Source organism: Phragmites australis, chromosome 5, assembly GCF_958298935.1.
Source record: "Phragmites australis chromosome 5, lpPhrAust1.1, whole genome shotgun sequence".
In the NCBI taxonomy this organism is placed as follows: Eukaryota; Viridiplantae; Streptophyta; class Magnoliopsida; order Poales; family Poaceae; genus Phragmites; species Phragmites australis.
In genome coordinates, this window is record NC_084925.1 from 36,580,365 (window position 1) to 36,595,941 (window position 15,577).

The 15,577-nt window shown below is 45.4% G+C and overlaps 2 protein-coding genes and 1 pseudogene across 2 annotated transcripts; 1 reads left to right on the plus strand and 2 right to left on the minus strand.

Annotated features, from left to right (window-relative positions):
* Window positions 1–2,027: 2,027 nt before the first annotated feature.
* Window positions 2,028–6,060, minus strand: LOC133919465 (uncharacterized). Its single transcript, XM_062363864.1, has 3 exons — window positions 5,735–6,060; window positions 5,389–5,443; window positions 2,028–2,599 (listed from the first exon to the last, which is right to left on the minus strand). The coding sequence occupies exons 1-3, from the start codon at window positions 5,975–5,977 to the stop codon at window positions 2,376–2,378; spliced, it is 522 nt and encodes a 173-aa protein (XP_062219848.1). The 5' UTR covers window positions 5,978–6,060; the 3' UTR covers window positions 2,028–2,375.
* A 2,169-nt stretch (window positions 6,061–8,229) lies between these two features.
* Window positions 8,230–11,943, plus strand: LOC133917639 (uncharacterized; annotated as a pseudogene).
* A 1,702-nt stretch (window positions 11,944–13,645) lies between these two features.
* On the minus strand, window positions 13,646–14,262 carry LOC133917640 (uncharacterized). Its single transcript, XM_062361519.1, has one exon. The coding sequence runs from the start codon at window positions 14,137–14,139 to the stop codon at window positions 13,795–13,797; it is 345 nt and encodes a 114-aa protein (XP_062217503.1). The 5' UTR covers window positions 14,140–14,262; the 3' UTR covers window positions 13,646–13,794.
* Window positions 14,263–15,577: the final 1,315 nt, after the last annotated feature.

Consider the following 15,577-nt stretch of genomic DNA (forward strand, 5'->3'; position numbering starts at 1 on the left):
TACCGTCGTACGTAACTACTCGTGAGCAAGAACGCAGAGCGTAAAACAATCAGTGGGACACGAGGAAGAATATGTATCGACGAAAGTGTCGAATCCAAACAGAGGTCGAAGGTTTTCTAGAAAAACTGATCAAGTTTATACATAGCAGAACTGCAGATGATCGAATGAAGATGCTTTCCGGAAACGCAAAACAACTCGGCGGAGATCGCTAGCCCCAAACCACCTCGCGCACTGCGCGTACGTGGGCGGCAGAACCGGCGGGATCTTACACGGTGCGCGAGTGGAAAGCGGGCTCGCCTCACGGGATCGCAGCGCCGGAGCGCCGTGCAGCGATCTTGTCACGTCGACGACGCCGGGGATCGGCGCCTCGTCGACTCGCGAAGGAGCTCCCCTGGGCTTCTTCGGCTGGAGATCCGGGGAAAAATTAACGAGAGCGGTGCCCGCGTGGGCGGGGGGGTACGTGGGAGCCCTCGTATTTATAGCCGCCCGCGCCGACCGCGCGCGTGGGCGGGGCAACCGGGCAAGTCCATCCGCGGCCCGTCCCATCGTCTTAACTTCTCCCCGCCCTCCGCCTACACGGTGGAGATCCTCCGTCTGCTTCTCTCCTCCCTTCTCGTCCCCGTCCGGTCGGGCGACGGCTGCTGGATATCCAGCGGCGACGAGGAAGGCACGGAGGGAGCTGCGCTCTCCACCTACGCGCCGCGGGCCACGTGACGATACGGCCGGGCACGTACGCGCGCAAGGGACGGACGCGTCCGGAGTCCGAACCAGCCGGTGAATCAGCCGATCTAGCCATGGCTTGCAGATTGGAAGGAGATAGCAGCGGATCGTGGATCAGAGGAAGTCGATCGCGGATTGATCATCAGCAAGGCTGCCTGGGGTAGCCATCAGATCATGGACATCTATGGCTTCCGAATTTATCCTGGTTTTATTGGAACTGTGGCAACAAAACTGGAGTAAATCCGTCAGTTACTGTAGCATATTTTTTTCTTATTCACAGTACTGTACCATCAAATCTGACCCATTTATCTCAAATCAATAATTCGTAGCTCGTTGGAGTCATCTGACTTCACCGGAGAAGTCAGACGATCTCATTCCCTTACGCTTACGTACATCCATGATTCATGCCGTGAATGCATGACGCTTCCTGGCGAAAAATAGCCAAGCTATGAAGTTAGGATTTTAGTTGATTGGTTTGCAGAGCTTTCCGTAAAGAAAAGCCATGTCGCACTTCCAAAATCAAAAATTTGAATTCGAAAACGTTAGCCAGCTGAGATTGCTAGTTATACATGTGACCGGCGATAATTACGATCAATCTCGATCAAAATTTGTTAATTTTTATGGTGATAAATTTTGAAGGGACATACTGATAAATCCGGTTACCGACTGGCCAAGAACAACACCCTATATTGAGGTACCATGTTAAAAAAAAAATCACCCGTCTACACGAAATTACCTATTTGGTATGAAATTCATGTATAAATAGGACCTCAGTATAGTGCAGAAAAATGGATTTCACAAACATGGAACGGTGGGGTACGTCAAACTTGCTTCAATCCTCAAACAAATAGTGGTACTTGTGACAGTGTAAGCACTCACTTGTGGTGTCTTCCTTGTAATAGAGCTACGGACGGCTACCCACCTCCCAAGCCCCTACAGCTCCATTACTCCATGTACCTCCCAACTCCCGAGTCCCAAGCCCCAACACGGCAACAATTCTCTCGTTTTCATCCATAACTTTTTGGTTTAACGGAGGGGAGCATCAAGGACCCCTCGGCGTTGCAAGGGCAAGGCTGCGGCTTTTCTAATGGATGCTTGGGTGAACCGGTGCTCGAACCAAACTATCACATGCTAAATGCTCGATACATCCATTTCTGCAACTGATAGTTTTGATCATTGGGCGCATGAGCACTCCTGTTGTTCATACGACAGCACAATCACAACTCTATATACCAACAGGCATGAGACGGATACGCTTTGACGGGCCTGATTTGACTGCTTACAGATCACATCACGACCCCGACGAATTACTTGTACCCAATTCATTAGCTCTCTACTCAAGCATTGACCCCACAACGGACGGACTTATAGTTCATACAACAGCACAAATGTGATGTATGATCCAGTTACACAGTAACTGTTTAATAACTGAATCATCCACCGACGAATCAACAATGCAGTACTACTCATAATGAATGGATGTGAGCACAACAATCTAACGCCCGCCACTCTTCTTTGGTTAGCCCATAATAAACGGTTTTACCTCCAGGACAGGCAAGAAAATTCGAGCTGATAGGAGATCCACCAGCCACATGAGAGCCCTCTGCAATTTCATTGAGCAGCTTTGGGCTATCTGCCATCTCCCTGGGTTGGGTTTACTCTTTCGTCTTCACTGTTGTGCTCTCTGAGTTATCGTGCTTGATTGGTGCATCATCACCTACAATATTAACAGGAAGTGCAGGACCTACCTGAGGAGCTTGATTATTTTCTACAGATGGAATTGGCCCAGCAGGTTCGTCCTTCGATGGCTTCACAGGCACAGAAGTAGCACCAAGTTTGAGCCTTATTTTCTTGGATAGTTCCATGACTACCTTTATTTCTGAAACACAAGGCAAGCATATGTATGTAAGATAGAGCCATGTCAACAGGCAAATGTACATACTGAACAGAACATGAGACTTCTGGTGGCTTATTTTTAGAGTCTGAATTAGAGAGAAAGTTGAACAAACATCATTTGTGAATTGCATTAACAATTCCCTGCCGCATACAGATGAAACACATACTCCCTCCAGTCCAAAATAAGTATCGTTTTGGACATCAACACAGTCCCTAGAACACAACTTTAACTACTACTTTTTGTTGTAATATATTGATAAAACATAGCAAAAGTATACTATTATGAAAGTACTTTTCGAGATAAATCTACTCACGTCATTTTCAAGTTTCCAAACTCAAACATAAAAAGTAATTTGTATCCAAAGTTTGAAATAGTTGACTGCACGCAACCCAAAACGACACTTATTTTGGACTGAAGGGAGTAAATTATATGATCAGCGGTGCTGTGAATAATGAATTATGCATGACTAATGATGCTGAGCATTTAGAAGGATATATTGTACAATATATTTTTCTTGTGAGAAGGATGTGCAATGTGTGGATTTCATGTGTTTGAATGCATGATTTTGGATCCATGTGTGTCATATGTATGCGAAGTTATGAATGTCAAATCATACGAGGTAAAGATACGCCAATGGGGTTACATAGACAACAGAAGTGATTCACAACAATTGATCAACAAGCATCTCCGATGAAAACTATTACCTATAGGGTCTAATATTCACTCTTCATTGCCCATATAGACCGCTAGGGTTCATATAATCATCCACACATCATAGACCACTTGACCATAGTAACCAAAAATTTGGGTCGATCAGGTTGAGGAACGAGGTCGTAGGACATGGGTTGACATCTAACAAAAATGTGGTACTAAGGGGTATACCGCTTCGGGACGACAAATTAATGATGCGGAACGCGACCTTGATTCATCCGGATCGATGACCCGAGTCGACAATTAGTGACCCTAGGCGTTTTTGCTTTTTCTAGGCGATCAAGGCATATATGGCATATACATCAAAGAAAAAAAAGAAAAGGAAAGATAAATGGACTACTAACTCATTTGGCCCACTATTCAAGCCAAGCCCAGTAGCCCATATAAACACCACACCCTGCCAATCCATGCCCTAATCCCATCGATATATACAGCCACCCATCGAAGGAGCAGGCGTGGGTGGCGGAGGAGGTGATGGCGACACTGAAGCGAAATGGCGTGAACTTCGTGAGCAATGGGCTGGCCAAGGTGAAGAAGGACGGCGGCGGGAAGCAGCTGCTGGGGTGGGTCACGCTGCTGCAGCTGTCAGCGACAGTGAGGAATGACATCCCACCGACGAACCCAGGGAGGGCGACACTCAAGGTGTGGGAGGAGATGGTGAACATGCTCCACAAAGACGGCGCCGACCCCGTCACCGCCTTCGTCCACCACAAGAAGGTCCAACTGCTATGCCGTCCATGGCGTCGTCAGAGCTGTTGATGAAGATCTGCATCGGGGTGGGGGTGAGGGATTGCCGACGTGGCCCCTCATCCGTGCTCCACAGTGATGAGGTACCGAGTGAATGCCCGAGCGCCGGTGTGAAAGCTGTTGATGCCATGGAGTGTCGTCACCCCTCTGTCGCCTCCATCTCTACCGTCTTCATGGCTTCTCGTCTACGTCACGTAAGCTGTAATCTTCGCCTGCATATCATCCCGTAGCAAACCCAAGCGGCAACGGTGTGGTGACCCATTGAGAATTGGGACCTCGACTCTGTTCGACCTTGGCCCTCGAATTGGGTCGACGTCCCGAGGTCATTGAACGCGCCTTCGACCCCTATCCCTATGACTATGCACTTGACTAAATAGAATGGTTCTCCTTCATATCACATCCATTTTTATGCAAAGTATTAAAATGACAGCATTTATCAGGCTTTTTGTCCTAGCTTTCTTGGGGGTGCCACACTGCCACCTCAGGTTGATGGTCTGATTTCTAATTGAAGTCCCACCGCTTTCCTAACTACATAACCTCACCAACAATGATTTCACCGGTCAACAAAAAGGTAAGTTTTGATGTGGATGGAAATGATGCTATAGAATTTTGCCATCAAGGCTGATCATGGTGTTCTGGCCAAAGACATGAAACACGAAAGAAATACAGGATTGTGACTAAACTATAATGTTCAACGCCTCAGGACACGAAGATGCTAGCCTAAAGAAAATGTTTAATTGCAGGCTCCCATACTCGCAATAAAAAAATAAATTTGCACTTCCACGATCTATACTACTTATAAGAGTAGCCATTTTAATTTTAAACATTTACTTCTTATTTCCTTTTCTAGTTGGCAGATTGGAAGTCACGGACCGTTGATCCATCTCATCTAAAGGTTAAAATGTTAAGTTACATCAACCCCCCTATTTCCAGTTACGCCATTATACTCTTTCCTACATTAACTTGAATTCTCCTCAAATATCATGTCCAAGCAGGTCCCAGTGTAGGTCCTAAGCTTTGACAAGTCCCTGTGGAAGCTCCCCGCTTACACACCGCGACAACCCCCAACCGCCCAATTTTAAGTCCACCCTCCTCGCCTCCCACCAGCACCAATCAAAGATCTGGGACAAAGGGATAAGCCTTCATGCTGCAATTCAACCTCAGAGGCCTCCACAGCCATAGCCTCGCCGGCAATAGCGAGAAGAACAGCACTGAGGGTACCACTGAGTCGAGTGCTGTTCTGAATATAAAATCCCTTCAATGGAGCAACTAGTGTCATTCTAGCAATGCAGAAATTTAATTTTCTTTTATACCTTTCAGAATCTCACGAGCAGCATCGCTGTTTCGGAAATCAGGAGCTTCATAAACCTTCAGAAAACAAAGGTAGGCAATTCAGAACTGATCCATAACATGAGAAACTACACTGCATAACAAGTACAAAATACGTGGGGTTCACAAATAGATTTTTCTGCGATCATGTAGCGTGGAATTTGCCCCAGACCCCAGATTTCTAGGAGCATTAGCTTATTGGTTTAGGAGACCAACTTTGCCTTCTCCACACTTGCACATCAACAAACCTTAGTGAAAATTTAGGGGTTTTTTGGGTAAAAAAATTAGGTTTTTTGATAAAAAAAGGTAATTTTTGAAGGAAGTGTGAACCTGGACGAAGCGGACGCGCAGGTCCGCAACGACGGCCCGGATCTTGTAGTAGTCGGAGGTGTGGAACCCCGCGTCCTCCAGCTTCCGTTTCTTCGGCGCTGGTGCCGGCGCCTGCGCCGGCGCATCGGGCTGAGGAGGGGGAGGATGAGATAACTTTTGATCTGGTACGGCTGTGACCGCTGGCTCCGCCGCTGGAGGAGGAAGCGGGGCGGCGGTGTCGGCGGCGACGGTTGAAGCGGCCATGTGCGGGTGCGGGTGGGGAAGGAAATGCTGCGAGCCTGCGAGTCGGGTCAGAACGGTGTTCTGCGTCCCGTAGTGCCGGGCTGTGGGACGTCTCAGTTTGTACGGTAAGATTATGTTTGGTAGAGTTTTAGGAAATTCCTGTATATTATCGATTGTAGGTTAAAATAAAGTAGGTTAAGTAGTGTATTTAATAGTGTTGGGAGAGTATGCAATAGTGGTATTGGGTATAAACGTTATTGATACGAGATAACAGTAAAAAATAACAGATTAGAACTTAGCAGCTGATATAGCTCTTGTAAGACTATCTTAGCACATGCTATTTAGTCATGTTAGCGGTTCATTATTAGTACATTATTTCTTTAAATTTAATTTATTTTAAAAAATATTTTGTATTATCTTATGTCTCTAATCTTTTTGTTTTAATTGATTAGTCTATTTTGCATGATTTTTATGATGGGAGAAAGTTATAATATATACACTATTATATAAAGGTTTTGGTGTTTTTAAAATTCTACTATTAGAGCTCAGCACCTCATCCGCTATTTACTATTCGCTATCATAATACCAATCTACTACAACCCTGCTATCCGCTATTTATCATATTAAATTTAAAGTCTATAGTTTTTAGTTTAAAATGAAAAAAAGATGATTGTTCTAAACACTCTGAATCCACGAATTCTTGAAGGCAACCATACCTAGTTCCCAGCTCTGCTAAATAGGGCCAAAGTATTTCCCATTTCCAAAATAGGAGCTACCAGCACATGTAACGAATGGGGTAAGAAAATTCTTTTCATTGATGGTTTGGCGTTTCTCGTTTCAGAAACTCCTCTTGTACTTAATTAGACTCCGTGGAACATTGTAACTCTCACGCATATGCAATATATATAATGCATTCTTGCATTCTGTTCTCTTAGCGTCTTCTCCATGGAGAAGAGGGAGGGAGTTTTAGAAATTCTGTTAGTCAGTGCCGAGGGCCTGAAACATGCTCATCACCTACGACGTTTGTATCAACAATCCTACTCAGAAATTCTGAATCTCATAACCCATTAGGCTGGTCATGCAGTTCTTCTTTGCAGGATCGAAAAGGCACTACGTGAACGTTCAGTGTTGCGACCAAATTCTCAGCAGCAAAATCACACAAGGTATGAATAAATCCTGAATAATCTTTCCGTGTTACAGTAAATTGTAGCTCATAAGCCGTCGAAAAGATTACAGAAGGCTTGAATTTTTCAGAGTTGCCCATGGTTTATAATTTCTTCTAGGTAAAGGTAAGAAGATTTGGTGGAACCAGAAGTTCAGATTTCCTCTGTCAGACGCCGAATGCAAAGAGCCGGCGAAGGTCACGCTGACGATCATGGAGAGGGATCAGTTCGCTGAAGACACCTCCGTCGGCGAAACGAAGTACACCAAGGACACAAAACGATCACTTGCAAAAATCACAGGATAATTAACACCGCTCGTGTTGACGCTCTACAGGGTGTACGTCGGCGAGATCATCAGGGAGGGCAGCGAGCGGGAGTTCCTGCAGATGAAGCCCGCGCCGTACAACATCGTGCTCGAGGACGGCACGTACAAGGGGGTGCTCAAGCTGGGCCTCAAGTTCATCTCCAACATAAGCACGCATCAACATGTACATTCGTTTGAACACATCGATGAAGTTTTCGACAGAGATTTATTGGAATGCTCCACTGCTTGCACCCTTTTTCTTTATTTGTTTATGGATTTCGTCGATGCAACAAATTATGCAGGTAAACGTGGAGCATCAGTGCTCTGTGCCTTCTCCAAGGCAGCCAAGGATCGCGTACGGATCTTTTCTGAACTTCGCGTTGCCGAGCATCCCGTGGAGGAGTTTCTTCTTCTTCTGCAGCCGCTCCAACGATGGACAGAGCAGCAAGAAGGAGCTGTGAAAAGTGGAAACCCATCGCTGTGACAAGTTCGACCGTCAAAGTGTTGTGAGATATGAGTATGCAACTATGAGACAGCCCGTTTGCTTATGGGGAGTTGTCAGTTTGTTAGTGATGGCGCCTGATTAATCTGTACATCTAGTACACATTCAATACCATTTGGATTTGTTACAGAGCTGGCAAAGATTTGTAGTCAGATTTTTTTTATAGAGGTGGCAAAGATTGTTGCAAAGCATGTGTCATGAATAAATCGGCCAAAACGTTCATTTTAATCGCCAAAAAAAAACGAGCAGATTGTTTCAAATCTCACTCGATGTAGGAATGGGTCAAATGGTAAAGAAGACGCTTTCTTGGCTCGCTACTACGATCTCCGATCCTGAGCTGTGCGATTTCCATCGGACGGCGCAACCCGTGCTGAGAAGAACCGAAGCTCTACCCGGCGATCGCGGCGGCGTCCTCGAAACAGCTGGAGAAGCGAACGTGCGGAGCAAGGTGACATGGAGATGCAGCTGCGAGCGAGCCTGCGAGTCCAAGCACCCACGGCGCCATAAACCTCTTTCTCGCCATTAGAGGAGGAGGAGGAGGAGCAGAGGGGCGGCCCTTCTCCTCCTCGCCCCTGTGAAGCACGGCCCGCGACCAACGCGAGCTCGCGGTGGTCTCGAGGTAAGCAACCTCTGATCCGGTCATCCGGACTTGCACGGTCGCACGCCTCGGAATGCCCTTACTTCGGTGCATTCGAATAGAATCGGGTTATATTGTTAGCTCGTGTATGATGTTGGATGAGATGCTCAAAGATTTGGAGCTTGTCGCTCTGTGCGCCAGTGACGTCGTCTTGCTCGCACAGGGTGTTGGAAGAAATGCCCCATAGAGCAGAGTTGCTGGGATTTGGAGTCTCCATGAAATTTTCTCTATTTGTCTAAGCCGTCAGATCCTATTGCAGCAACTGGAGTGCTTTTCTGCTTTCTTGGTTGCGTTGGTAGATTGCTGATGCTTGATGCTCATGAGATTCGGTTTTACTAGTGTGCTACCCTACCGCGATGCTGTGTTCCTTGTTTCACGTTGGGTGCTACGTGCTAGGCTTATTATCCCTTTGATAGTCACGCAAATGACTCTGCTTATATTGTAAAAGTTTTTTTTCGCTTTGCATATGAGAACTACTTCATTGTTCTAGTTTGCCTTTTCGATTTCTTGCTTTTTGCAGATCTCGAGCAGCTGATTGGTTGGATATGTTCTTTTTGTGATTCACTACCTTGTAGCGAGCTTGTAAAAGATGAGCTCAAATGGTCGAGCTTCAAAAACTGCAAAATCGTCGATCAATTACCACCGGATTTCATTAGATGACCACCAGTTATTTGAGCCAGATGCATTGCTTACTAAGGATCGTGATGCCAGTCGTCAATCGAGGCAAAGTCCTCAATCAGGCAGCACATATACTGATAGAAGATTAACCACTCCCCAGTTTGTATCGGCATTGACAGGGATCTGGAATCTTGTTGGCCAGCCAGAATCATCTGGCACAATTCAAAGATCTGAGAGCCATGGTATTTCAAGTAGGGAAGACCCTGTGCACTTCAGCAGGGATCAACAAGGACCTATATTGACACCTTGCTGTGCGGAAAGCTCAAGTGGTCTGAGATCTCAAAACTGTTTATCTACACCAAAATCAATTTATGAAGATCTTAATTCAGTAAAGAAAATGTTAATGCTGACATCATTCAGTGGCGTTTTTGGTGCTTCTTCCTCGTGGATACATATGTGTTCCATCAATAAGGTTGGGGGTGCACATTATTTGCAATGTGGAAATATATACTCCATGCAAACTGCAAAGACAGAAAAAATGGGGCTTCTGAATGTGCGAAAGAAGCTTGAGTAAGGAAACTTATGCTGCTTCCACCAATATGGGCATTAGGAATGATCAGTCAAACAAGAAACATGCCTGCTGAGCTATGTACTATCTCAAATGAAGAAGCTAATACTGAACATGATTGTGAAAGTTCTCTACATGATACTAAATCCAATCTAGAGATTTTTCAAGATCCTAAATTTTCAGCTTGCTCAATTCAGCAAATGGAAATTGTCGAAGAGGCAAGGATAATGCCAGGAAATCAGATTTCCAGTAAGGTATGCACAGATGTTCAGCTTGACGAATTGATATGCACATCTCGTCTGGTGGGTGATGCTGTTGTTGATTCAGCAAATGCAGATCGATATGCTTATGGGCATGACATGTGTCAGCAGCATTCTGTAGACGAGTGTTCACCAGAGCTTCAAGCAACTTTTCAGCGTGATTTGATGGTGCTGTTACTGTAAACCAGCATGCTGTGACAGGAGCCTTAGCTGCGACAGTAGTTAGTGTTTCTTTGCATCCAGTTGATACAGTGAAAACACTTATTCAGGCTAACAGTTCTGGACAAAGTTCATTCTACCATACACTAAGGCACACCCCTGTTGAGAGAGGTAATGTTCATATGATAGCAATTTTCACAAATTTAATTTTGTTTCCGTCTACAGTTTCCCTTTGAGAATTGAGGAATATCAATTAATATAATATTTTAGTGCGTGACTAATTTCTTCTACAGGCATTCTGGGACTATATGGAGGGCTTGCTAGCAAACTTGTTTGTTCTGCACCCATTTCAGCAATTTATACCTTAACTTATGAAATAGTCAAGGGAACTCTTCTGCCTGTTCTGCCAAAGGTGATTCAGTTTAGTTTTTCTACTGACATTTATCTAATTGTCGTCATTAAACTCAGTACACTGTATACGCTTCAATCTTTTACGGTGCTGTTGCATTGACATATATGCAGGAATATCATTCAATTGCGCATTGTGCCGCCGGTGGTTGTTCTAGTATTGCAACATCCTTTGTTTTTACACCCAGCGAATGCATAAAACAACAAATGCAAGTGGGCTCCCAATATCAGAATTGCTGGTATTCATTTTTTTTCTTGCCTCTTTTTGGGTTGTTCATTCGTTTATTGCTTTATTTTAGAAGCTTCTTTTTCTAGCCTTAAAATAGTGAGATAGACAGAAATTGCTAGTTTCATGTCATGTGGAATGCTTCAGTAGGATGTCTTCAGTTCACCATACTCTTCAGTCATGCTCTAATAAGAGTACCATGCCATCAGGAATGCTTTAGTAGGATGCCTTAAAAGGGGCGGCATTGCTTCATTATATGCTGGATGGGGTGCTGTTCTTTGCAGAAATATCCCACATTCCATAGTAAAGGTATTGAAAAAATTTCAATAATTATATTCAGGTCCAGTAATTTAATTTTAGCTTTGCTTTAAAAATGTTTTTGGTGTTAAAAGAACATGATCCCTTTTTTGAATTTACAGTTTTATGGAGGGTTTTTTATGCACTAAAAGAAATTTTTTGGCAAGAAGGCTTGCGTGGTCTTTACAGGTACAAACATTTATACACCATATCATAGGCATATCATGTTATTAAATTTGCATTTTTATTCATTTCTGTAAGAACAACTCATATTGTAAGGATGTCAATTATCAAGCAACATGTTTATTCACAGGGGGTTGACTCCAAGGCTGGTTATGTATATATCTCAAGGTGCTATATTTTTTACGTCATGTGAGTTTCTCAAAACAATTATGTTTCCTGAACAAGAGTTTCCTGCAAGGGGCTTTTGATCATGAAACGATAAAACATGGTGTGGCAACACTGGAAGTAAAGAACTTGTATGGGTATGTCGATCTCATGAACTAACATCCAGGATGGTCTGACTTGAGGATTCAGTTCTAGTTACTGTGCCATCCAATTTTGGATCTTGATAACAAAGTCGTGTACAATACCTTTTTGGGTAATCTTACATCTAGGCGATAGAAACTTTGTACCATCAGTAAAGGTGATATGTAAATCCCCTTTCAGGGAACCTGTGAACGTGTCATGGTTTTTTATTTTAGTTTCTTACAGAAACAAAGGTATTTTTTTGTAACCTGAGGGAATATCTGTTTGTTCAAAATTCAACTGATTTCACTAACTGGGTATAGCTGCGAACCTGTGATGAACTGATGCACCCAGCAAAGTCGGCTTCCACAGGTATCAGAAATTCACAATGCCTGGAGAAATGTTTTCTTCCATTCATAAGTGGCTTCCTTGTAATTTCACAAATTGCTTTGACTGTTAATATACACAAAAGTATTGAGATTTGTTGGATTATCATCAAATGTACTTCCAATTTTATATTTTTAACTAAAATGTAATTAGAAAAGTAATGGGCATTCATATGCATTGGAAACCATGGCGATATGTGAAACGGCAAGTCAAGACGATACAGATAGTATTTCTGATCACACAATGGTCAAAACGCACAGAAATTGCATTCAGAGGAAACAACCATTCCATCATCATCCATCAACATGATAGGCTACAGATGACACACTTGCCATGCACCAAGCACAGCAAGGCAAATTATGCATGCTAAAACTCACTGGCCAGCCAGTGGCCACCCTACCGTTTCCGTTTTGTTCCGAAAGCAGGATGCACATTCAGATTGGACTGCTCGAGTTCGTCAATCTTGGCAACGCTGTTGTTTGCTCTCACCAGTTTCGTAATAATTAGATACTTGTTAATTCAATATTTCTTTTTCATTTTCTTTCCTGTGGAAAATATGATACCCTAGACTACTCTAAGATGAAATGCTATCACGAACCCCGTGCGTTTGTAGATATTTATTTGCATGGCGTTAAGTATTGCCAACATTCGGTAGTCAGGAACTCAAGATGAAACCTCACACCATTCTTGGTAAAAATAATATATAACAGGCATACATAATTGAATTTAGCTCGATCCTGATTCGTGGCGTCTTCTTGGTGCGACACAAACTTGAAAAAGGTCTCTTTCTCTCTCTCTCTCTCTCTCTCTCTCTCTCTCTCTCTCTCTCTCTCTCTCTCTCTCTCTCTCTCTATTATTTTGAAGAGCTATATGTACAACCCATTTATATATACTCCGTAACTCTTTTACGACCAAAAGATCGTACGGCTCCGATTACTTGAGAGGTGGAATGGTGGATCAGTTATGAATAAAAAGAATCAGACATCTGGTTGTAATAGAGTTATACAGATGCATGGTTTGTATGCATTTCCCTATTTTGAGCTATTCCTATTTTGATTTGAGGCGGGAAATGCATTTCCATGCTGGACATATGGGCGGCAGGAAACGCACGAGTTCGATTGGTAACGTTGTTCCCAAAAAAATGATCCTATTAGTCAAGTTGCAACTACTAACTATGCAAAGATTTCAACGGGATTTCGAGTACTAACAGATGAACTGCCTCTATGTTCGTCAACAAACTGCCTCTGCATGCATACGTTTGGTCCTCTTAACACATGCATCTCCATTCCAACCACCTTGTGAATCACATTCTCTCACTCTCAAATGGATCCCACAAAATTTGCTCTCCTGTTCGTGCTCTCCTCCGCGCAGCTTGCGATCGCTGCAATGCACGACGCCGACCACCCTCAAAAGATACCACACCGGTGGCCCTCTGCGCGAGAGCCAGGCGGCATGGCAGCCGCCGGAGGAGCACTTGCCGAGGCTGCGCGGGAGAACAGAGAACCGGAATTGTTTCTGTAATTTTGTTTGTTCTCCACATCAAAAGGTCCACGTCGATCAACCATTTCAGAATGTCACCACTCGTAAACTGCAAAGGCTTGAAGTAGTTTGCTGCATTAGCGCGGACCTCGGAATAAGGTCTGTTTGCTAGGACGTCAAATTAAACCTCAAGTCTGAACAGAAGTCCCGGTGTGCAAAATTATACGCATCTACTCACATTCCACTACGATATATGCAAAAACAGATACACAGTACAAACGGATGAGCATAAAAGGTCAACTCTCGGATAGCTCATCCAACTCTAAGTACAAGTGTATCAGACGGCTGGAAGCACAAACGGCTCAAGAATTCACCGATGGTGCCACTGCCACCGGCCCCGGCAAGACGGCGTGCCGCGCGGCCGCGAACCTGGCCAAGAAGTCGGGCTCGCACTCGCAGATTTTCCCGTCGTCGAAGTTCTGGGAGTAGCTGAGCGGATCGTAGTTGAGCCCGCCAGCGCCGAGGATGTACGTCCGGTAGTGCCGGCGCGGCAGGGCGATCCGCCTGAGCCTGCACCACAGCGCCGCCAGGCCGAACCGACCCCAGCAGGACGCGACCACCCCGGTCGTGCGGCGGTACACGTCCTCCATCGCTTCCTCCTCTTCCTCCTTCCCCACCGCCTGGAACGTGTCTGGGGAGCAGCACATGCAGGCGTTCACTGCCTCCGCTCCGCCGGCCCACGCGCGGCCGGGACTAGGAAGCAGCGGTGCGCGCGCGCGTGTGGGAGAGCGCAGAGCCGTGTGGCGTGTGGGCGTGTATGGCGTCGCGGCCGTCAGGGACTAGACACGAAACCACATAAAATTCCTCGTGAAAATACAACGCGGACACAGAATTGCGTTATCTCGGTTCGTGATGTAACATTTGTGGCGTCTCATTGGTGCTTCAGAACAGCACAGACGTGAAATGGGCGGTTTCTCTCTCTCTCTCTATTTTTGAGACGAAAAAAAATTCAAGCTTTTCCATGCGAGACAGGTACCTACTTGTCGGATACGGGCTGCGGAAACCGCACGAGCTCGTTTGGTCACGATGTTCCTGATAGGAAACCTGTAATTTTATAACCGAACGTGAATCTGTCTCGATCTTTCAAAGATTCGATTCTATTTCTTAAGAGTTTTTATTACTATATATACGGGGTAGTACCTCTTATTGTAAATACAGATAAATAAAGAATAGACAATTTTTCTCCTACGCTTATGTCTCCTTTTGCAATTGTTCCAGAGAAATCACTGGACTACATTCGGTAGCAGTAGTTTCTGAACACGTTATCAGCACGAAGCTCTGCCGGAGATCAAGCTAGCGAAACGAATCTACCTACGACCGATCTGCACTGCATCGCTATCGACATCAAGCGGACAGGTCTTTGGCCAAGCCTATATGCCGTACGTGGCACGAATCATTCGCAAGAATTGAAAGGTATGATCGATTCAGTATGTATCCTCGCAACTACTGTCTTTTGCATCAAAACAGATCTGAGTCGCATGAACAGTAGCAATAACGCATGAAAAGAGTATGTAGCATGAACATCGTCGCTGTGTAGAATCGATTGTATGAACAAGTAGTGATCGTGTGCACAGTAGCGTCCAATCACAATGATCTGCATGGCGAGATCGGTGGGGCCCGTAGCCGCCGCCGCCACACCGCCGGCCGGCAAACCGGTGATGTCCCCTGCACAAAACCGGCAACATCCAATGCTCGAAGGTCACGGCCACAGATCGGAGAATAGAAAGGAAAAAAAGGAAAAGGGGTACATCGCCGGCATGAAGCCGGCGGCCTTCACGCTACGTCGTGCCCTGTCGTTCGCTCCGACCGCAACCACCATGCTCCAACGATTGATCTGCGCGGATCCAGCGCCCCCCTCGTCACCGTCAGTGCCGCCCGAAGCAGCCACTGCCGGCACCGCCCGAAGCAGCCACCACCGGCACCGCCTGAAGCAGCCATCGCCGCCACGCGCCGCGCCGTTCGCCGCCGGCTCCGCCGCTCCCGCACGAGCGCGTGCCACTGTAGCCCCGTTGAAACACCGCACTGCCAGCCATTAGAGTGTTTGGCGGCTAGTGTTTGGAAACCCTAGCCGCCCCATATATATAG

Excerpts from the sequence above, each read along its gene's own strand:
- LOC133919465 (XM_062363864.1), bottom strand. The coding sequence starts at position 5,977 with ATGGCCGCTTCAACCGTCGCCGCCGACACCGCCGCCCCGCTTCCTCCT. Across the intron at positions 5,444-5,734 it reads TGCGCGTCCGCTTCGTCCAG|GTTTATGAAGCTCCTGATTT; the intron begins GTTCACACTTCC and ends TGTTTTCTGAAG. Across the intron at positions 2,600-5,388 it reads TGCTCGTGAGATTCTGAAAG|AAATAAAGGTAGTCATGGAA; the intron begins GTATAAAAGAAA and ends CTTGTGTTTCAG.
- LOC133917640 (XM_062361519.1), bottom strand. The coding sequence starts at position 14,139 with ATGTGCTGCTCCCCAGACACGTTCCAGGCGGTGGGGAAGGAGGAAGAG.